General features: G+C 39.0%; 1 protein-coding gene across 1 annotated transcript in view; it reads left to right on the top strand.

Moving 5' to 3' along the window:
* Positions 1-9,607: 9,607 nt before the first annotated feature.
* znf804b (zinc finger protein 804B) overlaps positions 9,608-27,988 on the top strand; it is a gene marked incomplete at both ends in the record, with an annotated part of 74,268 nt that continues 55,887 nt past the window's right edge. Inside the window, one exon of the mRNA XM_079469009.1 lies at positions 9,608-9,721. Within this exon, the coding sequence (XP_079325135.1) occupies positions 9,608-9,721 (114 nt within the window). The remainder of the gene's footprint in view (positions 9,722-27,988) is intronic.

Raw genomic sequence — 27,988 nt, 5'->3', positions numbered from 1 at the left:
TGCTCATGCTCATGCGGCCATACCAGCCCGGTGCACGCCTGTCCGTGTCTGCCGGCTATCCAGGTCGGTGCAGCCGGGCATTACAGCCTGGTGTATCCAGTTTGTGTCTGCCCTTGTTTGGACTTCCCCTGTTTGGACTCTTGTGTGCCCCTTCCCTTGGACTCTTGTGCTTCCCCGTTTGGTTTATTGTATTGTCATGTTGCCATGTTGTTGCCGTTGTCACAGTCTGTCTTGTCTTGTTTGTGCATTGAGGAGCATCAGGTTGCTGCTCCTTAAGGAGGGGCTTCTGTCATGTCATGTTTCTCTTGGTTTAGTGACAGGGTCATGACAGAATCTCATGTTTTGTGTGGAGAGAGGTATTTTTGGACTTCCATACACTCTCTCCGGTCTCGTCTCTGTTCCCATCCTCTCGTTAACTCGTTATTGCTTGTTAATTAGTTAATGCCCGCACCTGTCCCCATCTTGATTATTCCCTTATTTAAGGCCCTTGTGTCTTCTGTCTTGTGCTGGTTCATTGTGGTTGTGTGGTGAGTTCACGTGTCTTGTTAGTTTAGTTTAGTCTAGACTAGTGTAGTTTTGATGTTCATGTTTATAGTTTATTTTAGTCTTGTTTAAGTGTAGGTAGTTTTAGTCCTGTCTTGTTATTGTACCCATGTCATGTTTTGTTGTGTTACCCCCGCGTGGGTCTTTGTTTTATTATTTATTAAATATATGTTAATCCCTTACCCGCTGTCTGCACCTGGGTCCTCTGTCCTTGTCTCACCACCCGTGATCATGACATGTACAATCAACAAAGAGAATTTATACTATGACAATGTCACATGTGTATTTGTGACGAAATAATCCATTATATTTGTACAGTCAAATACAAGCCCTCTTTTCCGGATTTAACTACCTCTCATTTACTCACTTTATCTGCCCTATTGGTGAATAATAACATTTAGTGGCATGTAGCGAGGTAGGCGGGACGAGAGCCGGGATGTGAGGCCGTCAGTCGTATCATAGAGGAGATTGGGGCGCATAAGAGGACGAGCGACCGGACCGTCAGTGAGAGAGGACCAGGCCCGGACATATGTTAAGTCTGTGTGTGTGTTTGTTTTATGGCCGGCAGTCTACCGTGTGTTGGCTGCCGGTCTTTTACTTCCGTGTTTATTGATTGATTTATTTGATTAAAGTTTTGTCCGGTTCCCGCCTCCTTTCTTTCCTTTTATGGAACTTTGTTACATAGTATAAATGGAAAAGCACCTCATTTACCCATTCTTGGTGCTTTGCTTGATACTCTGACATTATGCAGCTGCGTGTCCAGATGAAAAATTCCTAATGGACGACTGAAAAGGTTCCACTTCAATCTCTCTCCAGTCTCAAAATTCTCATAATCATGATAACGGCCCGAGGGTATTTAACTACTTGGCCCTTTTTTTTAGCAAGCCATTCATAGTGTAAAATACACATTTCAGCAAAACCTCTGAACCTCTTTTGCTCCAGTAATGACACTCTCTCTATATATATCTATATATCTCTCTTTGTCTGTAACACACACACTCTCTGATTCTCTTTGTTTTTCATTTCTTCATTTGATCAGAACCGCAATTCTGTACAATATACTGTATACGCACATATTTAATCATGGATAATGTATGATATGTTGTCATTTAAATTATTCCTGGTTTATTTTGAATTGTTTGTGTTTTAAAATGTTGCTTAAAAGTGGTTGCATTGATAACAGTATAGATTACGAATGAGGAACTTTCCAAATTTTATGAGGAAAGTATGTGACAGAAGATTGAAAAAGAATGCTGACAAGAGGTAACAACAGTGAACTCTGTTGTGCATTATAGATAAAGCTGTCACTTTGAAAAAGTGATGCTTTGTGGGTAAGTGCGAACAAGGGATGACATTCACTTTCCATTCATCTCACCTCCTGTCACATTAGACCTTCTAATGCTAATAAATCCTAACACACTGTCAACACTTGCCGTAACACATATATACTTTATACACTAACATGCATGATCATATAACTGCATCTAAATACACAATATTGATCACAGTTAACACACTCGTACCAACATGGACACAAGAAGAGATAACAATGTCAAACTCTCCCATGCATTCACATACTTTCTTCTGTATGACTAGGAAATCTACACATGCTCCATTCCAGTTCCATTTCAAGCTAGAGAGGTGCCAGATGTGAATGTGTGGCAGTGTATGTGAAATAATTACAGCCAAGCCATAGAAAAAGATGTCTTGTTAAGCTGGCCTCGCGTACACACATATACGCGCGAACAAGGCCTCAGTCAACCACTTGTCATTTAACTTACTCATTGCATTGGTTGCTGGTATTGAGTTAAGCTGTCTCATTTTACCTCCTTTGTAAAGAAATGTGTTCTGGATACAAAAGCTCTTCTTTTGCATGTCACCTATTATTACTATAAAAGCACGTAGAATAGCTTATTCCTGGTGTTTTTTAATGTTTTCGATTATTTTTTTATTTTTATATCATGCAATATTTATTTTTGTAACATATTTTTACCGTAACCGTACCAATTTTTCATTCCAATAACACTCACTTTGTTAAAAAATCTTTGGTTATGACCTATGTAAAAGATAAGATATTTTTATTGTTAATTGTTCCAGATGATGCTGCTTATTACAATTCAAAGTTTGAGGGATTTTATTTCGTTTCGTTTTTCATTTGTCGACTTGACTTTTTTTGGAGACATTTTGCTACATCTGGATATATTTGCGTTTTTGTAAAGGACATATTTCAATTTAAAGATGTGTTCAGGTTAATATCTATAAGAACTCTGATTATACAATTACATAAACCAAATATAACACATATGTTTCAATTCTGATGAGTCCATGCTTTAAACCAGTTTAGTTACAGCTATAATAATTAAGGCAATAATTATTCTTCTCAATTAGAAATGGTGGAAATCATAATAATGGCCTGGAGACCTTACTTTAGAATCTTCATCCCCAAATTCTGATTAGACATGAATTCCAGTCCATCATTGAAGCTTATTATCTGTGGTGGCAGGGGGCGTAATGATGTCTCTGTGCCACTTTATTCTGAGAAATCAGGGAACATGTAGGCATGAAAAGATTAAAAGATAATAGAGTCCCTCTTCAGTATAAATGAGCTTTAATTTAGATGGAAAACTTTAACTTGCATTTTTGCACTTTATAATACTTTTTCCTTATTAAAAAGCCATTTTAAACTCCTTTGTTAGTCTTGCCTCATCTATATGATGCAACACAGACTCAGATGGCCCCCTCTTACAGGGTTTCCTGCCAAACTGCACTCAGGAGGACGTCCCAGAGACTAATTGTCCCTGTAATAATCTCTGGCAGTAATTTATTAGTGATGTGCTTCATATTCATATGTGCTTCATAACCCAAGTAGATTTGCACAGTATAAAAGCAGTGATTTTACTGTAATGCGATCTGATCGCTGCACATTTTGTTCATGTTACTTTAAATCTGCATCTTTATAAAGATAAAACAGTGAAATTGAAAGTTCAGTGACAGTCAGCACGACCTGCTGTGTAATAGACATACAGTAATTGCAAGATAAATGTGCGTTGAATGCAGAAATTGTGCTTCAGGCTTCTCCATCACAGTTGTTTGGTGATTTGTATTAGCAGTGTACTGTATAGTGGGGAGAGCCTTTTTTATTTTTTATTCGTTTTTTATATTATATATGTTTATTTTAGTTTTGAAAATATTGTCATCGTTTACTAACCTTTTGTAATTTTAAACCTGTACTTTTTTCTTCTAGAACGCAAAAGTAGATAATTTGAAGAATTTGGGCAACTGAACAACGGCGATACCTGTTGTTCCCGCATTGGTTTTGTGTCTGTACATTAGAGGTCAATGGGTACAGCCGGTGTTAGGTTACAAACATTCTTCTAAATATCTTTGTTATGTATGTGTTCTGCGGATTGCGGAGTCATACAGGTTTGAAATGACAATGGGATAAATGAATGATGACAGAAATTTCATATTTGGGGGAACTATCCCTTTAAATGTTACATATTTCCTTGTTTGATTGGTCATAGACTCCTGAGTGTTTATGTTTTTATTCAGAATATTATATTGACATATTGAATGAAAACATTATTTAGAAATGTTTCTGTTAATCTGAAAAGCATCTATCCTTTGTGGCAGCTGTTTGTGTTATATGCAGGGGTGTAAGGGACTGCCAAAACAGTCCTTAATCATGAAGGATCATAACCTAGCGTGGTATTATTCCTCACTGCAGATAAATAATATATTTTCGGGATCAGGCAATATGGCCCTCTGGGTAGCATCCACATTTTTTCAAATTCAGGGCTCCACAGTGTGTGGAATTGACAGGGGATGAGAGACTTCCTCTGACTGGGTACTTCTGGATGTTCTGGAGCAATGGGTCAGAGAAGCACAGGAAATGATGCAAATACAGGCATTGATGTAATGTGTGCGGGATGATAACTATGAAGTGCAACAACCAGATTCTGCAAACCCACATGCATACACCAGGCAAACCAGATCTATTAACCCTCTGCTGTTCTCCTGCGTAGGCGTGTTTGTGATTGCGAATATATGTGTTTTTATAGATCCAATTAAGATTTCACACCTCTGCACTTTGAATTCCCATATTAGCTGAGTCTGTGCCATGATCTGACTTGTGAAATTATCTACAGTATATTTACAGTATATGTGTATGTTTATTTGTGTTTAAGCACTTTGTGGCCTTAGCAAGATAACTCTCATTACAATAATTTAATCAAATTTGTCAACAAACAATGTCCAACACATACAGTATTCATATTTTTGCATTACGGTAATACTAGACCAGGCTGACGCGGACATGTCAGCCATGCTTGCCCGGACTTCTTTGTACCTCGATACGGAGCGTGCGTGGTGTCAACCCTTTCCGCCCAGGTCCTTTTTCCCCGAAGGTGCATGAGCAGCTCGCCGAGACCTGGAACGCCCCCCATCTCGGCGCAAGAACAAAACAAGCTCCGTTGCCCAAACTTCCCTCGCCATGGGGGCAGCTAAGGGTTATATCGACCTCAGGTCGAGCTTGCCGTCGCGGTACATCTTTACCTGCAGACCGCCGCCCCCTGGACGGGTCGACGAAAGCTCCCTTCCTGGGCATGTAAGTTTTTTAACATGAGTGCCTCCGGTCATCATGCCATAGCTATCCTGCAAGCTAAGGCTTTGAAGTGGAGGAGGGAAGACACGACCCGGCATCATGCAGGAACTGCGCACCGCCAGTGAAAAGTAACGGCGTGTTCGCTGGGTTATACGAAGTCCACTCTGGTGGTCCGAGAGAGACACCTATGGCTTAACCTTGCACAGATGAGAGACGCAGAGAAGTTACGCTTTCTCGATAACTTGTCGAGTTACTTATGTCGACCTTTCTCACAAGGTAGGCTGTTTGGAACACGTGGAGGATTTTATTTTCAAAGTTCTCGGCGTAGACTGGGAGACAGAACGTTGGGCATGACTCCAGCCAACCGCTGTTGAGCCGGGACGGTCCCGTCCCATCTCATCCCTTTTCAGGGCCTGGCGTCCACTTCCTCAAAAGAGCGTCCTTCTCCCGGTGCATTTTCCAGGGAAAATACTCGACACAAAGTCTCGACACAGCATCTAGTTCCCTCCATCAGGGAACTGAGGTTACATCTGTAATCAAGACGTTTCCCGCCTCAGCGTAAGGCGCTTCCGCAAACTCAGCGTTTAAACACGTCCGTCTAGCTAGCGCAATTGCGCATGTCTCACTCTCTTTTTCTCTTTACTCAAGTATGCTGCATAGCAGACTTGCACCATCTAATGGATTTTGTCTGTATTACATCAAATTAGTAATTTTCACCAATATCCTAACTTAAACCCAATGTTATTGAATCCATTTAAAAACCGGGTGAAACTGCTTGGGGGGCCCGAGATGTTTCCGCGGGCCGTAGTTTGCCCACCTCTGGTTTAGCATCTAGTAATACCTGTATAGTTTATTGGTAGTAAACATGCACTATAAAACTTTGGATGTTGTGGTGAAATTGATGCCCAAGAAAGTCATTTAAAAAAAATATTATAACTTTTTCAAAATAAATATTGAATTTATTTGATAAGATGATTGTTGTAATATTGTGTTATTGGTGTGGGTTAAACAATAAAATCCACACATATTTATCAATTTGAAAAGTTGGAAAAATAAACAATACATACATTAAATGTGACCTTTATACATTGTCACTAGAGGGTTCTATAACAAAATCTTTGGGGAAAATATTGAAATAAAAAAAACCAACCGATGTGCCAGTAAGAACCTGTTGTTGAGGAAACACATAGATTTGTTAAATACACATGTGAATTCGGTTCACACATGGCCCTTGAAAACAAGGTCAAACCAAGTATGCTATGTGTACGTGATTATGATAGCAGTAGATATTTAAAATGCAGCAATCTCATACTCTGTGATTTCCGAGGGTCAACAGTAAAATATATTATGCTTTTCCTTTAACACAGTCTTAAAAAAGACTTTGCATGGGTGTAAGTGAGGTCGGCTGTATTCTGACCTCAACTTTATGTATTTTTACTGAGTGTCACTGGATCGGCAATAAAATCACACAGGCACAGATTCTCTCACACACACGCGCCTTATTGGATGTATAACCTGAGGTTGTCTCTCACACAGAAGTGGTTTTCTGTAATGAAATTCCCAGTCTGAGTCAGGGCACATGAAGCCATAAGGAATAAATTCAACTAGAATCCCAGCCTTTCATCTGGAGCTTCGCTCTTCTCTGTGTGTTGTGTGTATTTCTGTCTGTATTTAATGATTGTGAGTGTGTGTGCGACCTGATTTTGGCAGGTCTGTAGGTGTGCTATCATCTGCTGTTAATTGATGATACTATGTCTCTCTATAGGTTTGCATAGTTGAATTCAACATACATTTCACCTAACTAAAATTATGAACAGCAGACATTAAAGGAGTATTTCACCAAAAATGGAAACCCTGGTGTAATTTCAAACCTCTCTTTCTTTATTCAACAAAATGATTTACTATTGACTACTTCTGATCTTCATGCATTCAAACGCAGAAGCGTAGTCAATGTTACCTAAACTCTGGTCATTTTCTTTAACTTTATTTATAAAAGGAGTCGGTTGATTCCTGTCATGCTTTCCTTCCTGTCATTCTCTCTCTCTTTTGGTGTCTTTCTTACACTATCAGCAAGAACAGCCAATAAATTTAGTATGCCGTAATTGTGCTGAAAATCCAACAATAAATTTCTCTTACATTTACATTTAGATTGCAGAATATTTCATTTCTCCAGTCATTGCTTTTGGCTTTGAATTTAAATATACGCAATATATGGTTGTGACCCCTTCGTTTCACTCTCTATATGCGTGTGTATTTACTGTAAGTGCATGTGTTGGCACTTTACTGTGTTATAACATGCCAGGCTTGTGCTTTGGACTCGAATGGAAGCTACTGAAGGAGCAGAGGAATACGGGCCCAAAAAGTTCTGTTTAATATTTTATAATTTCATCAGGATATATGAAAAAGAGAGAGAGAATAGACAGAGTTTAGAGGTTCAGAGTCGAAGTGTGTATGTGTAGGAGAGAGTGAGAACCCAGCTGGGGGCAAAACTAGGAAAGATTAGATATCCAGTAACTCAGGAACACAATTCAAAGAGCTTTTTTCTTATAAATTACAGGCAACACTTCTCTTTATAATGATGGCACGAGCGTCTTTTCATAATGGGAAGTAGTATTTGCCTCCCCTCTATTTGAAATAAACACAAAAGAATTTGTACCTTGGAGATAATTGCACATCAGCAGTTCAGAGTGCTCCAAAAGCACGCTGTAACTCTAGCTACTCCTGTGCATAGTGATAACACATTTGTGTTTTATATTCGCATAAAGGAACTGTTCTGTTAAGCCCTGAGTGAATCACAGTTTCATTTGTTGGCATTGTTTCATTGGTACAGTTCTGCTTGATTGTTCTAGAAACAAAATTGATGTCGACAGGAAAGAATGTACACTAAACGTCCCTTGGATACAAAGAAAAACAGTCCACATAAGCATAGATTTTGCTTTGGTTGTCAGAGTCATGGTTCCATAAAGACCATTACATCACATAAATGTACTCTGAGAAATAAATTTAAGTGTTACATTTGCATTAACATTTAGTAAATGCTTTTTGTCCAGGTTAATTTACAGAGGTAATTTGAGATATGACACCACTGTGAAATATTTTTTCTACTTGGAACAAATACAAAAATTCAAAGTGCTACCTTTTACAAATAAATCAAATAGAGATACATTGAAAAAACATACATTTGCTTGTTAAGACCAATTTAACCCATTTAAGGGAACATAATGACCAATTAGTCTTACCTGATGGTGCAGTCTAGTCTATGACTTGCATCTACACCCCAGACCCCCTGCCAAAGTCTTATTACCCCTAAGTAGACGTATAATGAATCACTCCTTCAGCTCTCTAATTTCAGCACCACAGTCAGCGGACAGCGCCAGTCATTTCTCCACGCGCCGACATTACATTTCTCATTACTTTATTTGACACGTCAGTCAGTTTATTTGAAATGCATTTGTTCACCGGGTGATTTATAGGCCATTACACGAGTGGACCATATCACATGATAACGTTTCCCGCCCAGAAAAGTGTGCATCAAGAGAAAGTACTCAAAAACAAGTGTAGCTCCTCAGTTGGTAGACTATTGCGTAAAAACAAAACATATAGTACTGTACATTGAGTGCACTATAGGTCGCTTTGGATAAAATCGTATGCCAAATGCGCCACAATGTGCATTTCTGTAAATACTTAAAGGCTTGCATGAGTGTGAAGGACTGAAGGTGTGTTTCCTTATGCTGGCAAAACTGCCCACGTTCCGTTGAAAGCATCGTTACTCTCTCTCAAATCCCCCCACCAGAGAGAGAGAGAGAGAGAGAGAGAGAGAGAGAGAGGGGGAGAGAGTGAAGGAAACCTAAGCCTTACACTCATTTGGTCTCCGCGCAGAGCGCAGATTGTTGCAGCGCAGGGATCTGGGATCTTCCATCAGATTTCCAGTGAGTTGATCAGGATTCTTGGGAGAGTTGACACAGAAGACATCAACGCGAGGACAAAAACTTTCAACTAGACGGAGTGAAAGTATCACATACCGAATGAATGCTGGGATGTGTTTTTCCAACACTCATTGACTTTTAAACACGACATGACCTCAGTTATGTAGTCTGTATCGCGGTGAAGAAATATTGAACATATGTGAGATTTCATCTTCGCAACATCACGTCCCGCCCCGACACAGGCGTTTGAGCTGTCATATGGGTGAGCATGTGTTTGTGTCTTTTTGTAAAGAAACATAAAGTGGAGGACAAAACGACCGGCGATGATAGTATTTTACTAACAATACGATCAGTTAATCTAAGTGGATATCGCAATTCCATCCATCGTAGCGATCGGAGTGGCGCTCGAGCTTTTTTAAGCCAGTACACCGTCCTCCGGTGACTTACTGACGGTTCAAGCTCTGAGTGATCATTCTCAAAGCAACTTGCTCGTCTGCTCGTCTCTGGAGCCCGCTCATGGGTGACGCTGCACCGGATGGCGTGCTACTACCTTGTGATCAGCTCCACGCACCTCAGCAATGGTCACTACCGCAGCATCAAAGGAGTTTTCCGGGGTCCGCTGTGCAAAAGCACCGGAGGCGAATCACCGGTAATGTGTTCAATCGCACTGCTGACGCCATATATTCTTAACTGTTAAGATATGTATATTCATCGGTTAAACTTTTAACCGATGTTATATTTTGGGGAAGTGTAGTGATGTTTTTGTTTCCCCATCTATTTCCCCATATACTTTATTGGAAATGACTTTAAAACTGGACATAACAGTTTTGGATGAAGTGGGATCATTGTTGCACGGGGGAAATAGATCAGATTGAGTTCACGAAGCCACACAACTTTCACAAGCTGTAATTTACATGTAAAAATATATATTTTTGGCCAACACTTTAGTAACATTTTTGTACCGTTTATTAATATTTATCAATTAGTTCATGCCAAACCAATTGTTCATGTTAGTTTACTGTGCGTGCACACTGTACATTTGACTTTAAACTTTTATTTGTAAATTAACATGAACTAAGATAAATAAATGATGCAATAGTACTGTATTGTGTAATGTTAGTTCATGTTGGATATGCATTAAATCTTTATTGTGAAGTCTTACCAGTTACATGCAGCATGTTTATAGTGCAGATAGACCCCCTAACAAAGACTGACATGAGGTCATGCTCTGCTGAGCTCAGAGCTCGTTCAGACAATAGTGCTTAATCTAAGACTTTTAGTAATATTGTTAACTTTGACCTTAAGCGCTACTCTGACACTCTTGGGCACTGAAATAAATACTTAAAGAGAGGAGAGAGAACCGCTCACTCACTGCAGGTCAGGATAGTGTAATTTGAAGAAAAACACAAGTAAACTTAATGTATTATTTTAAGTGAAACACTTTATGTGAAGGTTATTCACAGCGATGCCGAAAAATAACCATTTTTGGTTTCACAAAGAGTCATTTTTTCATACCTTTTTATCATTTGAAGTACATTTTTTTGCAAAAAAGAGCCTTTTGTGAAACAGAACGGTTATTTGGATTTTAAAGGTTATTTATTGAACCATTTAGACAAAATAAGTTCTTCTATGGCATCTTGACTTGAGCCTTTCAAGTTAAATATACACATATTTTGTCTGAATCAACTTAGAAATATTGGATTGCGATAGTAATTATTAATTATTAAAAATGTATGTTTAAGAGTCAAATCATGATCTTTGTAAATAAGTTTGCCTTTTGGTGCTGAACAGTCAAATAAAAATAATAGCAAACAGTACCAAGAGATACAACAAGGTATGAAAAATTGCTGAGAAATTATTTTTCTTGTTCTGGCCTTTTTTCATTTAGACTCTATTGTCTTCTCTGCCAGCAACATTCTCTACTTTAACATGCTTAATTTCAGCCTAGCTGGTGCTTGTGTACATTTTATACTTATTCCTGACATTTTCCTGTAAAGAAAATGGTGCCATAATAAAGGCAGTCAATAAAAAACACTCCCTAAATATGCAAAAATGCATTACTTTTTAAGTAGTAGTATAAGAGTATCTATGTAAGTGTGTACTTGTTTGTGTTCTGTGGCTGAGTGTTTGCTTTCTGCTAGACCAGAGCCCCACAGGACGGACAGGCATTGCAGGTTGAATGGAATGAAGCTGGGCTTCTGGTGATGGTTTTGATGGGTAATTTCAGAGCAGCTGTTGTGAAAGGTGCAGTTGCTCCAGCTTAAATCAGAGTGCCACATTCACTCTTACTCTAACCCCCCACCACAAACACACACTGAGACGCTTACTGAATGCAGAATGAAATGCTAGGTTTTCTAAGCTGTTTTGACTGACAGCCTCCATTGTCTTACATCACACCCAACCCATTAATAATCTTTTTGATATGTTGCGAAGCCGTGCTTTCAAAATGTCAGATATGCAATAAATCATTTGGGCTATTCCAAGTGTCTTTAACTTTACCTAAACATGTTATTGTTGTATGTTCATATTGACGGTTTGGGACAAAGCACCATTTAGACTGCCAGTTCTGACTTTGGTGCTTTTTGTAAAAAGATAAAGAGCTTTTGAGGCCAACAGCGAGCGTTCTCATTTACCAGAACAAAGACACACTTAGGTTTATAGCAGTGGGGAAGGGCTATTATGGAGGAAGAAACATATGTGGTACCGAGACCTCACCTTTGTTGTCTATTTTTATTATTGGTTTTATTCTTTTTGTTTGTTTGTTCACTTTTTTCATTATTTTTTTCCAGCAGACAAACATTCCTCTAGATATGTGAAAGGCATTAATGTGCTTGTTGTTCCTCAGTCCAGCACTAGAGGGCACCTCACTGGTGCGCAGTTGTCAGTATTTTGCCTTAAGGGGTTAATTGAGGTTTTTTCTCCTACAGACTTGCACGGATATAACTGTGTCCTTAATGGGATATTTTGTACAGAAACTGATCATAAAGACCATTAAATCAGCAAAAACAGGAACATCTTCCATAGTGTCTTGTGGCGTGGCCCTAAGACAAAAACAAAACCTTACCAAAATGTTCACAATCAGTGTACATAGCAGTCTCCTGTTCAACTCACTGAACTCGAATGAGTCCCTGAGTACTTATTTAGAAACAGCAGCAGTCAACACCTGTTCGTATGCCCTGCGGTTCACCCAGCACCATCACGCTTGTCTAACGGGGCTGCATCATCGCTCCGCATGTAAAAGATCCAACAGATCTTAAGCTGAACTCGCTCAGTATCTGGGTTATTTCCTCTTCACTCCGCCCAGGACGTTGTGTGGATGTCTGATGTCTGGCTTCGGCAGAGACCCTGTTTGCATTCCAAACTGCCATCTCATATCACGATTTAAAACATGCATGCAATGAAGAGAGGCATATTTAAAGAGTGTATGAGACTGACACAGTGTGTGTGGAAGGGAAATGAGTTTGAATTAGATTGAACATTGCAGCCATTGCGTTGGAGTGAAGTAGCTTGTCAGTTTGTATTGGGTGCAGTTGAGATAGACTTGAGTAATAGATGTTTCCTCAGGATTCTTATATCTGTGATAGCTATGTGTGGGGTGTGTTTTAGAACATGTTGAAATATTATTATTTAATTTTGTAGCAGATACATTTTTCTAAAACTTAAAAAAGTTGCAGTTCTATCATAATCTATGATTGTATAAGACAATAGCTAATACCTCTAAAGAATAATGCTTCTAAAATAATTACCGAAGAGTTATTTTGATTATTCTAGTAAACACTTTAAAGTGATAGTTCACCCCAAAATTAAAATTCTGTCATCATTTACTCACCCTCAGGTCATTTCAACCAGGATTCTTTGACAATTTTGAAATGACAAGAGGGTGAATGATGGCACAATTTTCATTTTTGAGTGAACTATCCCTTTAACAAAATAATTTATATTTTTAAAATTCATGTTCTATAAACATCTCTGAGTGTTGTGCTTCTTATGCATGGTCTGGTGAAATAACAGAAAGCAGATGGAGCAGTCATCAGATGATGTTTTACCTGATCCAACCAGATGACCTTTAATGACTCGGTCAGAAAATGTCAAGCTCTTTTGAAAACCAATACCTCATGAGTTAGCTCATGATATTTCAATGCTTATCTACAGGAATGATTTCTGTTCATTGTTCCTGCTACTTAAACATTGTTGAACTGCTGCCAGTCAACTTATGTGATGCAACTTAATGGCCTTTATAGTTAATAGATGCCAAGGAACATATTATCAGCGATGCTGCAACTTTAATTTGACACGCTGCCAAAATCAATAAATAAATATAGAAGGAGCAGGTGTTCCTATAGAGTTCTGGCCTACAGTGCTCAGGGCTGTTGTACAACACACTTGCACACACACTCCTTCTCCAAACAGTTTCACATTTTATTAACCTCTTCTTTCTCTCATTCATACAAAACCTCTGGTCTTTTAAAAAAAATCTGCTTGACCTTCACCATCCTACATTTATGTACTCTTGTAGGATTTAGGCGCTTGTATGACAGGTCTCAAGGATGTCGTGTAGATGGAAAATAGCAGCGGTCCAAGCACTGATCCCTGAGGGACCTCAGTGATCATGTGGTGACCAGACTTCTCAAAGATGAAGTGGGCGGGGGAGGAGGGGATCAAAGAAGAGACTTTAATGTCTTGAAAAGCTGCCAAGTGCTAGGTGCATTGCTCACCTTGGTGGTATAAAAAGACATTTTAGCTGTGGTAACCCTATCAGAGAAAGAGGAGAGTAGTGACTGGTACTCCCTTTGGTCAGCAGGATTCTTGGTCTTGTGCCATTTTCTTTCAGCAGCCCTGACTGTACTCTGTTGTTCACAGAGGATGTCAAACAGCCAAGGGCAGGAGGGGGTGGCACGAGCTAGTCTGGAGGACATAGGACAATGGTTATCTAGACAGAATGTAAGTGTAGAGCATAAGGTGTCGGTGGAGAGGATGTCACTTTAGCAGAGAGGGTGCTAAGGGAGAGCGAGCGAAGGTTCCGTCTAAAATAAACAGGTGGTGGTGTTGGTGTAGTGCATGTAGATAGGAGCATGTTGAAAGTGATAAAGAAGTGGTCAGAAATGTGAAAAGGTGTGACTTTAATGTTGTCTGTGGTGCAGTTACGGGTGTAGATGAGGTCAAGCTGGTTTCCTGATCTGTGAGTACCGGCTGTGGCTCCATGTCTCATTAAGGCCTAGAATGTGAATGTCAGACTGGCTAGCAAAAGCATGGATGAAGTCTGTCTTGTTCACAGCTGACTGGCAGTTCCAGAGACCCACAGAGAGAGTCAAAGAGAGTCAGAGGTGTAAAAGTGGTGGTGTGAATGGGACGGGCGTGAGAGGGAACACAATGTGCCTTGAGTCTTGGGCGAGACCACTGTCTCTGATGGAGTACAAGAATAAACTGGAAACACATGATGTTAGTATACAATTAAATAAAAACAAAGGTAAGTTAAATATACTGATGTGCCTTGCCAGAGAAACTGCTCCACAGAGTTACGCAGGTAGAGTCGCAGGTCTTTACTCTCGTCGGTCTTCACACAAGGAGGGCTGCACACGAGGGCTGACACTACTGAGGCACTGCTTAAGTATGTGTTGAGATTAGCGCAAACAGAATAGAGCTGAACATGTCTTCTCCATTACCAAAACAAAGCCTGAACGACTTGAATGGGCCACGGATCAAACAGCGATCAACTACCCTGTGCTTTTAAGTGAAAAACTATAATGTCTAGCCATAACGAGCTGCTAACGGCAACATAATGTGACTTCAGTAACACAGTACCCAAACAGAAGAAAAAACGCTAACACCTTATCACTGTCATCGAGTAATTAAATAAACAAGCTCAAATAATCTTAACTAACAGCAGGCAACAGTTCAGTTCAACAGTTAAAACAAGGTAGCAGGGTAAATTGCAGACTTGCGCACTACTGCACACTTCTGATGACTATTCGCTTTTCTAGTGGTGAGGTTGCGAATGGCATCCAAAGGCTCACTCCCCACCTCGCTTTCAAAGCACTCCGGTGGCTTACACAGGACTAAGATGTCGTCACGTTTTTTGCTTCTTTGCCGAAGGAGATAACATATTTACGAACTCGGTAGAGCAGTTTGTCAGTTTAGGGCTACTATAGAAACAACATGACGAATTCCATGTAAGGGGACCGCGGTGTATGTAGATTGTAATGGCTCATTCAAAGGTAATAAAAACATACTGCTTCATTATGTAAGGTCTTTAAACACCTCTGAACACATATATCTTTGTTAAATTGCATTTCTGTCAATTGATCCTCCCAAAAATTACACATTGTACCTTTAAACCAGTCGAGATCTTTTTTAAATGTACATGAATATCGGCATGTCCCTTTATATTCGCTCAGTGAACCAGCTTTTATATCTCACATATAGGAATTGATAGTGATAACACTGACATCAGAAAGAAACCTTGCATAAAGAGATTTTAGTATCTTTGGCAGCAGTAGTCATCAGGTATATGCTTAAAAATAAAGGTTAAAGGGTTATGCTGTAACTTTATACTTTGTTGGTTCTCTCTCTCTCTCCCTCTCTCTCTCAGTGGCGTATTAATGATTACAGTAGTTGTGATAATCAGTGGCTACTGCTGTACTTAGCTCAGCTCTTTTTGAGCAGGGTTAGCTCTGTTGCCGCACTAATGGACTGTAGCAGACATCGTTTAATATTCAGCCCCAGGCCTGGCCACGGCCTTCCACAGCCTTTGCCTGTCTGAAACTCTTTGTGTTGGGGTCCTGACGTTAACACGGCCGAGGAACTCTAATCACACAGGAAAGGCTAATGAATAACTATCTTTTTAGCTTACTGTGCAGAAACATAAACACAAGCAAACACACAAAGATTCAAGTAGCACGCCGATGTACAGTACCTGTCCTCTTAAACACATTGAGACATTTCTGTAGCTCATTAATGTGCCTTTAAATGCTTTAAGAGAGCAAAGAGGGCATCTTACATTGACAGACACATACTAAAGGCCGGCACCAGCACATGGAAGCATTCCCTTGGCTCTGAAATGTTAGTGCTTTTTTATCCAAAGTAAACAAATCTTGTAGGAAGATATAACAATTGTTTTCCAACCGTAGGCAGAATTGGATGTTCATTAATGGCACTCACTTATTGTAATTATGCAATGAATTAAAATAAATGTGAGGTGAATGATAGAATTCACATGTGCACGAGAGAACGAGAGAGAGTGCCTCAGGCTGACATTGCCCAAAGTATCTCAGACGCTCTTCTTAGCGAGTTGTGGAGAGACAAAGGGAATGAGAGAACAAGACTCGCTGGGTGCAGGAAAATGGCTAACACACATAGTCTGAATGACTTAAGAATTTTTTGAAGATGTTTGAAAGCAATTTGTCCAGGCACTCAAAGGCCATTCTAATCAGAAGGAATGATTGTTAATGGGCTGTAAGTGTTTCCAAATGGCTCTAGAGGAGAGATTATATGAGCAGGAGAGAGGGAGTACAACATTCATGTTTATCTCTAAGGTGACTCTTCCATTCTGGGAAAATCGTTTTCGAGGAACATCTGTTAATAATAGGCTTCATTTGATGAATAAATTTAATGCTGACAAGCAAGATATCCAAACACAGAATATCATTAATTTATCTCAATCCGCCAAATACATGATAGGGTGAGAATGAGGAAAAACTTACTTGCATCTGGCCCACATTAGAAAACAACAGGGTAGTTTTTTTGTGGGTATGCTTGAAATGTGTGTTGTTGCATTGTTGTGTGTTAGTGTGTTCACATTTAGTAACTCCTCAGTGTAAGTGAAGTGTGGAGGCAGGTTGTCACTCTGAGTTTCCACCGTGGTTCTGTTGTCATGGGGATAACATTGCCAGAAGTGAAGGTTGTGCCGTTCTCTTGATAGACTTTTGATAACAAATGATGCAGGATAAGCACTAGTGAAGGAAAATCACTAATGAGATCTCTTTAATGTCTCCATTATTTCTCCTAAGTGCCAGTCTCCTGCTGCTGAGATGCTGAGAAAAGGGCACTAGTCATCAAACTGTTTTCAAAATTTCCCTAGAACCCAAAAGTCTATCAGCACCAAAGCCCATGAATCATCTACGTTCATTTTATAGGTGTGTTCTCTTACCATACGACAACATTTGCTTAGATTGTCTTTTTAATTTCACATCAGGAACTTTAGAAAAAACATCAGGAAAGACATTTAGGCTTTAGTTATTTGTGTTATAAAAAAGCAACTAGAGGGTAATGAAACGTTCCTCTGTGTAGTGCTGTATGGAGCTGGAGTATATGGAGAGCAGGACAGGTTTTGCCTATGTTGTGGAGACCAGTCAATGGTCCCTATGAGGAAAACAGCTTAATAAACATACCTAATTATGTCTTAATGGTTTCTGTGAGGGCTATGATTAGGACACTTAAAATACCATTAGTGCAGTATAAAACAATGGAAAGTCTTTGCCATAATAGAAAAACAAATGTGTCTGTGTTTTTTTTTTGTCCTGTGATGATGACCGTAAACAAGAATGAAAGGCTGTTATTACCTGGCTGCCATGCGTCATGCGTCAGATAAATACAGGGCACTGACCCATCTAAACCCGAAACACATGCAGGTTAACCGCTTCAGATTGTTTAGATCAACAAGCATCAGAACAAAACGTGTGCAAGATGCATGATGTGTGCACATACCGTATGCTTTTTCAGACAACAAAGCGATAGTACACTGAATTTTCATGATTCCTCTCCTGTACCTTTGTCCCTCTAGAACTGTGTACAGCTCAAAAGCAGAGATATCCGTTTAATGCCAGGACAAGTTGAACAGGCTTTGAGCCACACAATAACACACAATAAACACATTAAAAGAGAGAGAGTTTTTTATGTGCTTTATCCTTCCTGTGATTCTGTCAATAGTTGATGAACTAGATTAGAAGATTTCTTTGTGTGTGTGTTCTTAGTGTCTGTTTGTCCGTGTGCGTGTTCACACAATGGAAATGAAAATGAAAACAAGAAAGCAAGAAGCTGAGGAATACAGTGATGGTACAACAAGCAGGCTCATTTTAATTCGCAGATAAGACTGTAACAGGATAAATTTAATACAGCAAAAACAAAATAATATCCCTCTGACATTTTAGAGATGGGGGGGGGGGCACTTCCTCTGTTTTTCTAACTACACAAACTTCAATTTTCTGGGCTAATACCAAACTTTATAGCAGCTGGTTTAACACTCTCTTTCTTTATTACACACACACATCCATACACAGAGATAGACAGACATACAGACATGTTTCTTAGGAAAGATAGTCATTAGTATTTGTTGGCAACATCAATTGTTGTATTTCCACAGCAACCACCAAAAAGCATACAGGCTGATCATAGACAGTCTAATCAAACACTGCCATCATCCTGCATCAATCACCTTATCACCGCTCCACAGTGCACTAACCAGCTTGTATAACTCTGTGTTTGGTCATCAGTGGCATTGCCTCATGTCTGGAGGTGCTCAGACACGGTTAATAAAAGTTAAGCAATTTTACAGAAAATGCATCTACATTCTATTTATACAAAGGACAGGAGAGAGTGTATAGAAAATTTTCTGGGAAATTGCTTTAAGGGATAGTTCATCCCAAAATAAACATCTGTCATCATTTATTCACCCTTATGTCATTCAAAACCTGTATGATTTTCTTTCTTCAGTAGAACACAAAATAAGACGTTTTAAAGGACCAATGTGTAGTTTTTCCGAGGATCTATTGACAGAAATGCAATTACAGCATGTGTTCAGAAGTGTATAAAGACCTTACATAATGAAGCGTTTTGTTTTTCTCAGCTTAGAATGAGCTATTTCTATCTACATACAGCGCGGGTCCCCTTGCACGGAATGTTGTTGACATGTCGCCATGTTGTTTCTACAGTAGCCCTAAAGAGACGAACTCAGTTAATATGTAGTCTCTTTCGGCAAAGGAATGAAGCTGTGACGACATCTTAACCCTCTCTCGGTCTCCATAGTGCTTCGAAAGGGAGGGGTGGAGTGAGCCATCAGTTGCAATTTGCAAGCTCACTACTAGATGCTGCTTAAAAATGACACGCAGCACCTTTAAGAAACGTCTCAGTGAATTTGTGTCCAAATCAATGTCACGTTTTTTGTTGTTTTTGTCCCTCAAAATGTCTTCTTTTGTGCTCTGAGGGGAAAGAAAAACTGAAAGAAAGAAAGACATCACTACAAGTAAATGATGAAAGAATTTCATCCCTTTAACTCTGTTTAGCCATATCTATAAAAGTTTTTTCTGTGTCTATAACCATACCTGTAAAGTGATTTATATTAATATGTACAGTGGGGCAAAAAAAGTATTTAGTCAGCCACCAATTGTGCAAGTTCTCCCACTTAAAAAGATGAGAGAGGCCTGTAATTTTCATCATAGGTACACTTCAACTATGAGAGACAGAATGAGAAAAAAAATCTGAAAGTCACATTGTCTGATTTTTAAAGAAATTTTTTGCAAATTATGGTGGAAAATAAGTATTTTATTTTCTACACAAGATCTCACCCCGTGGGGTCAAAATGATCACAAGAACTGTGAGCAAAGATTCCAGAACCACACAGGGGGACCTAGTGAATGACCTGCAGAGAGCTGGGACCAAAGTAGAAAAGGCTACCATCAGTAACACACTACGCCACGAGGGACTCAAATCCTGCCGTGCCAGACGTGTCCCCCTGCTTAAGCCAGTACATGTCCTGGCCCGTCTGAAGTTTGCTAGAGAGCATTTGCATGATCTAGAAGAGGATTGGGAGCATGTCATATGGTCAGATGAAACCAAAATAGAACTTTTTGGTAAAAACTCAACTTCGTCGTGTTTGGAGGAGAAATAATGCAAAGGGACCAGGACGACTGATCCGTGTAAAGGAAAGGATGAATGGGACCATGTATCATGAGATTTTGAGTAAAAACCTCCTTCCATCAGCAAGGGCATTGAAGATGAAACATTGCTGGGTCTTTCAGCATGACGATGATCCCAAACACACCGCCTGGGCAACGAAGGAGTGGCTTCGTAAGAAGCATTTCAAGGTCCTGGAGTGGCCCAACCAGTCTCCAGATCTCAACCCCATAGAAAATCTTTGGACGGAGTTGAGAATCTGTGTTGCCCAGCGACAGCCCCAAAACATCATTGCTCTAGAGGAGATCTGCATGGAGGAATGGGCCAAACTACCAGCAACAGTGTGTAAAAACCTTGTGGAGACTTACAGAAAACTTTTGACCTCTGTCATTACAAACAAAGTATTGAGATTAACTTTTTTTTTGACCAAATACTTATTCGACACCATAGTTTGCAAAAAGATTCTTTAAAAATCAGACAATGTGATTTTTTTCTCATTTCTACAGGCCTCTCTCATCTTTTTAAGTGGGAGAACTTGCACAATTGGTGGCTGACTTAATACTTTTTTTGCCCCACTGTATGTATATAAAGAAAATAACAGAGATGACAGGGACAGAGTGAGTCAGAGAACTCTCCTGATGTCATGCAGCGAAATTAGAGCCTGTATTGATGAAATCAAAACACACTCAAGCAGTGTCTCAGGAAATATCCTGCTGGTGTTAATTGCATAAGTGAACAGGGTTGCCTATAAACAGTGCACCTAGCCACACACACACAAACAAGTTTTAGAAATTACTTTAATGTGTGGGGGTTTGTTGATTATGGACTGTATGATAAGCACTTCACACTGTGTTATTAAATTAATTCTGTCAATATACAACTATATAACTTGGAATTTTGATCTCCCGGAGAGATTACATGCATGACTGCAGCTCATGCTTTGCTTGTTTGCTGCACTCTGATTTTCTGCCTTTCTCAGACAGGAATGTAGGAATACTGATGAAAGTCTTATTGTTTATTTGTGTGTGTGTGTGTGTGTGTGTGTGGCTATGTGCAGCTTGACTGTAATCACAGCTTAGCCTGATCAACATGATGAGAAGAAATTCTTTTATAGCACAAAAAGGTAAACACAGGTAATTAATTTCTTTGGCCCCTTATTAACCCCTCTGAAACGCGTCATCCCCCCTCTTCTCAAGTACGCAATAGTGCCAAAAAACTAGCTTAGTGTTTTAAGAATTTGTGCTTGTTGTTATTAAATTGAATTATTGTTTAATCTTTAAAGGAGATCTGTGTTATTATTATCGTTAAAATATTTTCCCTAATGCCAGCCTAATACGCTATGTGAAGTTATCAAGACATTGCTCTATTGAAACAATGCACGGAGGCTGACAAAGGATGCATGCTTGTTGTCATATTTTACTGTAACAAACTATCTTAGTGTTTGCAGTGAGCATAATCTTTATTTACAGAATAACACACTAAAGCCTGAATATGTCAAGCTTTATTTTTACAAGACAAGAGTCTGTGTCGTCCATGTGATATGACATGCAGTACACTAACAGCAGTGTGTAGTATAATTCCAGATGACTATATAGGCAGTGTTTTGTCCGTTGCATGAATGAATACAGAGCGCACTTGTTCTGAAATTGATTAGTTGACTTTTGATACACTTAATGTATTAAATTATTATTGATTTATCATTAACATCCCTGGTTGTGCTTGGAATTACAACACTACCTTGTTTTGTCGAGATTTAAGTTAAAATGGATTGAAATATATTTTACTAGTGTATTTTTGTTAAAACTCCAATCGATAAGACTGCAGTCACTGTAAGTCTGCTATGAGTGTAAGCTAATTCAACTAGCACCAGTTTCTCAATGGGGTCAATATTTGTATTTTTCCTGATATATTTTTATCCCTGTACCTACTTTGTCATTTACCTCCAATTTTCATTAGTACCGGTCACAGAGTGATACATGACTCGCATTTTTTCCTGTGCTGACTCAAAGGCATCCACTAGACTGCAATGCACTGCTTCGGGCACAGTAAAATTCATGAGGTTAAGGTTACAATGACAGCGGCATCCTGGGGGCTGTGATATTTGCATGAGTTCTGTCCTCATTTCCAAGTCAATTTAATTGTTTATTTGGGTTCATCTATATATTTGGATTAAGGTCAAAAGACAAGAGCAGAAAGGAAGAGCCAGTATCTGACCATGAAAATGAGTGATTATGAAGGACCCTAAGCCTGTGTGAGAAATTAAAATAATTTATTATTTACAGTATATAAAGTATATATCTAACACAATTATGTCAAAAGTCAAAAAGAGAATATTATGAACTAGCCAAAACAGAATTTACATGAAAAATTAAAAAAAGGTCAAATAAGAATGTATTAGCTCTTATAAGAAACCCTCTGTGTATTCCCATTGGGGGTTTAGCATGCACCATTTTTACGCCCCTGATGTTGACTTCAAACAGATAATCCTCACTTGTAAAGTGTTTATCTTTGCAAAGGAACCTTTCTTATTCACGTTCCATATATTTTTCAGAGCCATAGAAAGAGTGTTTTAGAGAAAGTCTGTATTGGATGTCATTTGGGGCAATTCATTTTCTCTTGTTAACTGCATTGAGTGGACTCAGATAATATCCTGCTATTGTTAACATAATGCTGAAATGAACAGGTGTTTGTATATGTGTGTATGGGGGTGGGATTCTTTGATCTGAAGCCCATAAATAACAAGGATAATGAGGAAGAGATACATTCAGATTCATTCACGGATTTATATGTGGAAAGAAGATCTTCACAATATCTGTGATCTTTAATAATATCTGAGATCGAATGTTGACTCTTGAAATTTGGCTGCTATTTTAATATATGCTTAATTACATAGAAATTACATCAAATTATGAATTATTATTAATCTTTTGTGCAAAATGCCTTAGGCAAGTTGTTAATGTATCAGAAACTGTATGTTCTTGCATGTGTGTGCGGCTGTTAGTTTATGTGTGTCTAAGTTCATTAAGCTAAAAATAAGAAAAGTAAGTCTTTACCCGAATGTCCAAATTCTTTAGTGTCCCCATCTACTCTAAAGTGTAAAAACGTAGGGTATTTTATTAAATCCCTTCTTTTGTGCTCAGCTATGAGGGTGTATTGCAGTAAATGGCAGACTTTTCATTTTTAGGTGAAAAATCTCTTTTAGTATGCCAAGTTGAAGAGTCTTTAATGAGCTCGCTTTAGTCTAATGAACGTGAGCGTTCGCTGTGATGTGTTGATTGGATCTCTTCATGTGGACGTGTGTGTTTGTGAACATTTCGTCTGATGAGCTATTCTGCTACACACAATATAGTCATCAGGCTCACACAAATAAACCCAAACAGAGTCATTAAAACCAAATGCGTGTGATTGAGTATGTGTGTGAGAGTGTGCACACAGACCAGCTGCTTTCTCTACGTTTTTGTAAGAACCAGCAGAAGGGGTCCTATTTTCACGTGCACGTTGCCCTTGGCGAAATACTCCATCACCAGAAAAACTGTAAAATCCACTCCCAGTCCTGGCTGTTTCTCTGACACACACAAACATGCACCCACACCAATATTCTTTAGTTGACGTTAGTTGCAGTGGGTATTCAACCCAAAACCTACCCACAATGCATTTGTGCATCAGCTCTTCAGTCATCTGATAAGTCTCTGTGCTGCCCTCGTATGCACCGCTTTTTCATTAAGATGAATAACCTGGCACAAAAAGCCCAGTTGCCATCCACATTAAGTAAAGAATTATCCTCTCCTTCACACATGGTTTGTAGAAGCAATATTTTTAGGGGACAGGCACCAAATTGCATAGGCGCACCTATTGTGTCTCTTTTCATTTTAATTTCTCGTTCTTTTTTTCTTTCTCTGCCTGAGTAGAAACTACAGGGTCAAAGGTGGTAAAAATATGGCACAACATGGCCATTTTGGGGTCTCTCGCTCTCTCAAACCTGCTGGCACCACCAACAGTTTCATAATATTTTTTTCATCATTCTGAACCAATTTTGTAAATGGCTAAGATAATTTCTTAACCAAGCTTTACAAATGTTCAGTTTTTGATTTTCCAAGCCAATTGCTTGTAAAATAGTAACAAATTTGACAGGAACAGGAGGTGAGGCTGTATCTTAGCAACACATTTACATATGAAAACAAAACCTGTCGAATTCCATCACCAACATTCCTGTAGTACATGTGTTTTTCAATTTACTGTCTACTGGTCAAAACCTATATTTAATTTCCTTTTGAGCACTGTCTCTAAAACACTAGCTGCCAAGTATCACACAAATCTATGCAACCCAGCCAGGTATGTTCCACACATTTACTCATTCTTCAAAGCATTTACCACCAGTGTGCTTGGCCCGTAATTGTGCTTGCAGCTATATCTCTTTGTCTCTCTATTTCCTTTGTGCTCCTAACCTAATTATGTGTTTTCAGCTCCGCCTACATTGTGTTCTTTAACTTGTAATAAAGTTCTGGTAAACTTTAATCACTTATTTTTAAACTGAATTTCAGAGTGTGTTTCATCTCATCTGTTCTGGATCATGCACAAGCGAGGAGGAAGATATCGGTTCTTCTCACACCTTCTAAAATACAGCACTTATAATCATTCTCTGCCCCCTCACATCCATTAGTAATGCCTGATCATCCTGACTGATGAGAAGCTCTGTTCGTCAGGTCTGGGAATACTCCATCACACAGGGTGGGTGGCTGTCATTACCATAGATTACATGCTCCCGTTCCCTTTACCTGTGTCTGCACGTGTGTGGAGGTGTTTGTATTCAGAGCTGTGGGTTTGTTTACTCATCGGCCCTCTGTGAGGATTCCACGCCGATGTTCACTGAGACTGTTGCAAGATATTGTGTGAATAATGGAGTTGCACTCCTCGGTCAAAACATGCCGTTTTCTGGATCTGACAAAATGTTATATTTTGTCAGTAATATAATATAATTTGTGAACTAAGTCATATCATGATGTGACTCCGCATTCCCCGCCGTTACATTTGTCTGTGGCACAAATATAACCAGAAAGTCTGTAAAACTATATTTTATATCATATTTAGACCCAGTTGTGTGTCGAAACAATCACATGAAATGATTATATGTTATTGTAACATAAACAGTCTATGGCTGTCAGTGATTTAAATCAACATGAGGTTAGGACCTGTAGGGCAGTGTTAATGGGATATCATTAGCACCAGTGCTACAGTCACAAATTGAGGCTGTGATGCAAGTTACTCTGTTTTACTGTCAGATAGCTTCTCCGTAGCAGTGTTTTTTTTGTTGCAGTTTACTGCAGGGTACTCTGCATGCCTGTCAAGTTTGTGAATTGCTTTCAAATTCTGCTGAACTCCACATTATGTGTGCATTTTTAGAAATGTGCTTGAGTGTTGGCGTAGGTGTGCCCTCCCAGTATTGATTAATACCCTGTTGTTGCACAATACACACTCATTTGCTGCAAGAGGCAGCCAATAAATTCTAATTATATCTTTATTCACTGGTCTTGAATTAGGATTGTAGGAACTGCCACAGTCATTTTGAAAGAGGAAAATGTACAAGCAGCTGTACAAATGATGTGAAAATGCAAAAGAGTTGCATGGTCCAAGGTTTTCAGTATTTGCTCATTCACTCCTAACCAGACGTGATGCATCAAAATAACAAGATATTTTGTCAATAGACGGTTTTATTGGAGGCAGATTCTGGCCCAAAGTTAACTTCCGGTCTGTGCTTTCTTTATAATATAACAATTTATTTTACATACAATTTTTCATTGAATTTAAACAAACATTCATATTAATATTTGATTGTATTTTAAATTGTATTCAATTAATTTAATACAACTCTACAGTTATTGATTCCTTGCGGAGGTCTACCAGAAGTTACGTTTGTTTATGATGTTGCCACTGAAACCCTCTATACGGTATTTGGTAACACACCTTACAAAGCTGTGTTGGCTAACGCCACGTTGCAAAATTAATGCGCAAAATGCTGCTCACAACGTCACAGCGCTGTAGTTTTGGAGTGTGTGTAACCCACTTTCCACCTACTCTATGTCTGAACTCAAATTCAAAACTCAAAGTTTTTATTTTTGCAGCATTGCACCTGCTACCCTTGCCCACATATATCTCAATCCTCATGTGTGCCCACATATATCTCAATCCTCATGTGTACTACATCAAATATTCACATGGACCAGTAAAGGATAGGGTGGCAGCCTGTTAGCATCACAGAAGGTGTGATTTATAATATGTGTTATGTCATATGTTTACTAGCTTTAGCTGTGCTACTGTAACTCGTCTACACGATGCTCTGATTGGATGTAATTTTGTTGCGCATAGTGTTTTTGTTTATGATGTGGGCAGAGAAGTTGTTTGTCGCTACTTATTTTTCAAGCGGAAACGGCACAGTGTTACTGTACACACACGGTATGTGTTTAGCTTAATATTTGTTACATCCTGAGTTTGGCACGAGACAGATTAATATAGTTGTCTTTTTTGCAGCACCTCCATACATTTACTTTTAAAAACACACGCTTGGTGGAAATTAAATGTATGTTTCTGGAACTCTCGCGTTTGAATGATTTTAGTTTTTTCTTTAGAGGCTTTTATTTTAATAAGAGAGAGAGGCTATAAAATCCTCAGATATCCTCTCGTAAAATGTCAATCTGATGAGTTTATGAAGGAGGAAACCGATCAGGCTTGACAACACTGGTGAGGCAGTTTATGATGCTGACAATCATAAAAGCGATGATGAGAATGGAGGAGAATCACTAATCATTAGGTGTACGCGCGCGTGAGAGAGAGAAGAGAAGCGAAGTGAATGAAATAGGGTAAGTTGAGTAGGCACACGTACGTATTCATTAGGTTTTTCCATTTAATCAGAAAATTTAGTTTATGTTATTCGTGGCAGCAAAAGACGTTTTGAGGTTACCTTATTTTCAATTGCAACCAAAATGTATTATAATCATATACCTTCCAAAAGAATTAGCACACTTGAAGAATTTGTAGACTGAATATTTTTCTACAGGCTAATTCACAAAAAAAGATGCGATAACTGCATTTAACATATTAACAGCATTTAAAAATGAAGAGCATTTAACATTTTTATATATCGCTTTTGTCCTTCTGAAACCTTGTATCTCCATATTTTGTGATTCAATTTTTTTCTATACATCATTATTATTAGTCACCCTTTATGTTTGTCACTGGGTTTTGAAAATGTCTTACCAATAAAATGTATTAAAAAGTACTTTTTGAGTATTTAATCCTTCTGGAAGGACAGTGTTTTTTTCCATTTCCTGAAAAACTGAATTTGGACATCCGAGGTTACGGAAGGACAACAACAATATGCTGGTTGTGTCTCAGTGTGACTTTGTTGGTGCAGTGTGAACACAACAATTGTGATTCCCGTAATTCTAATTCCAACAGCCAGCTTACAATGTCAGTGTTTGCTGGCATTTGTCGGATCCGTGTTAGTAAGCCCATCCAACTCACCATTATTTATGTTTACGCTTAGCACAGGCCTCTTGAAAGAGTGTAAGATGCTTTTCACAACTGACCACATGAATAGGGAGTTAGCAGAGTATAAGACATGTACATCCTTATGTGTTTATATCCTTGTGTAAATGTCACTTCTGTGCATGCTTGCTAGTCTATATCTGTATGTATTTGTTGTTGGCGTGGGCGGAAGATTTTAGTGCTTGGTATCGTGCCAACTCTTGATGTTGTCTCTCTCTCTCTCTCTATCATTCTTGCACACATGGTCTCCTTATCTATCTACTTCTGTCTCTCTCTCTTTAATACATTTGTGATGTTTCTTTGGAGCTCAGAGGAAGGAATTGACACCTATGATGCATTAGCAGGCAGAGAGCTCTGAAGCCCCAGATGAATCTCTAAAAGCTTGAGGATGAGTCTGTGGTGTACAAGCGCATTATGAGTACACAGGAGGCTGCTCTGCGTCATGCCTTGTTCACAAATCTCCTGACCTCACTAAACCTGCTATTTC

This window comes from Barbatula barbatula, assembly GCF_947034865.1.
Source record: "Barbatula barbatula genome assembly, chromosome: 12".
NCBI classification, from domain to species: domain Eukaryota; kingdom Metazoa; phylum Chordata; class Actinopteri; order Cypriniformes; family Nemacheilidae; genus Barbatula; species Barbatula barbatula.
This window is presented reverse-complemented; position numbering and strand designations above follow the sequence as displayed.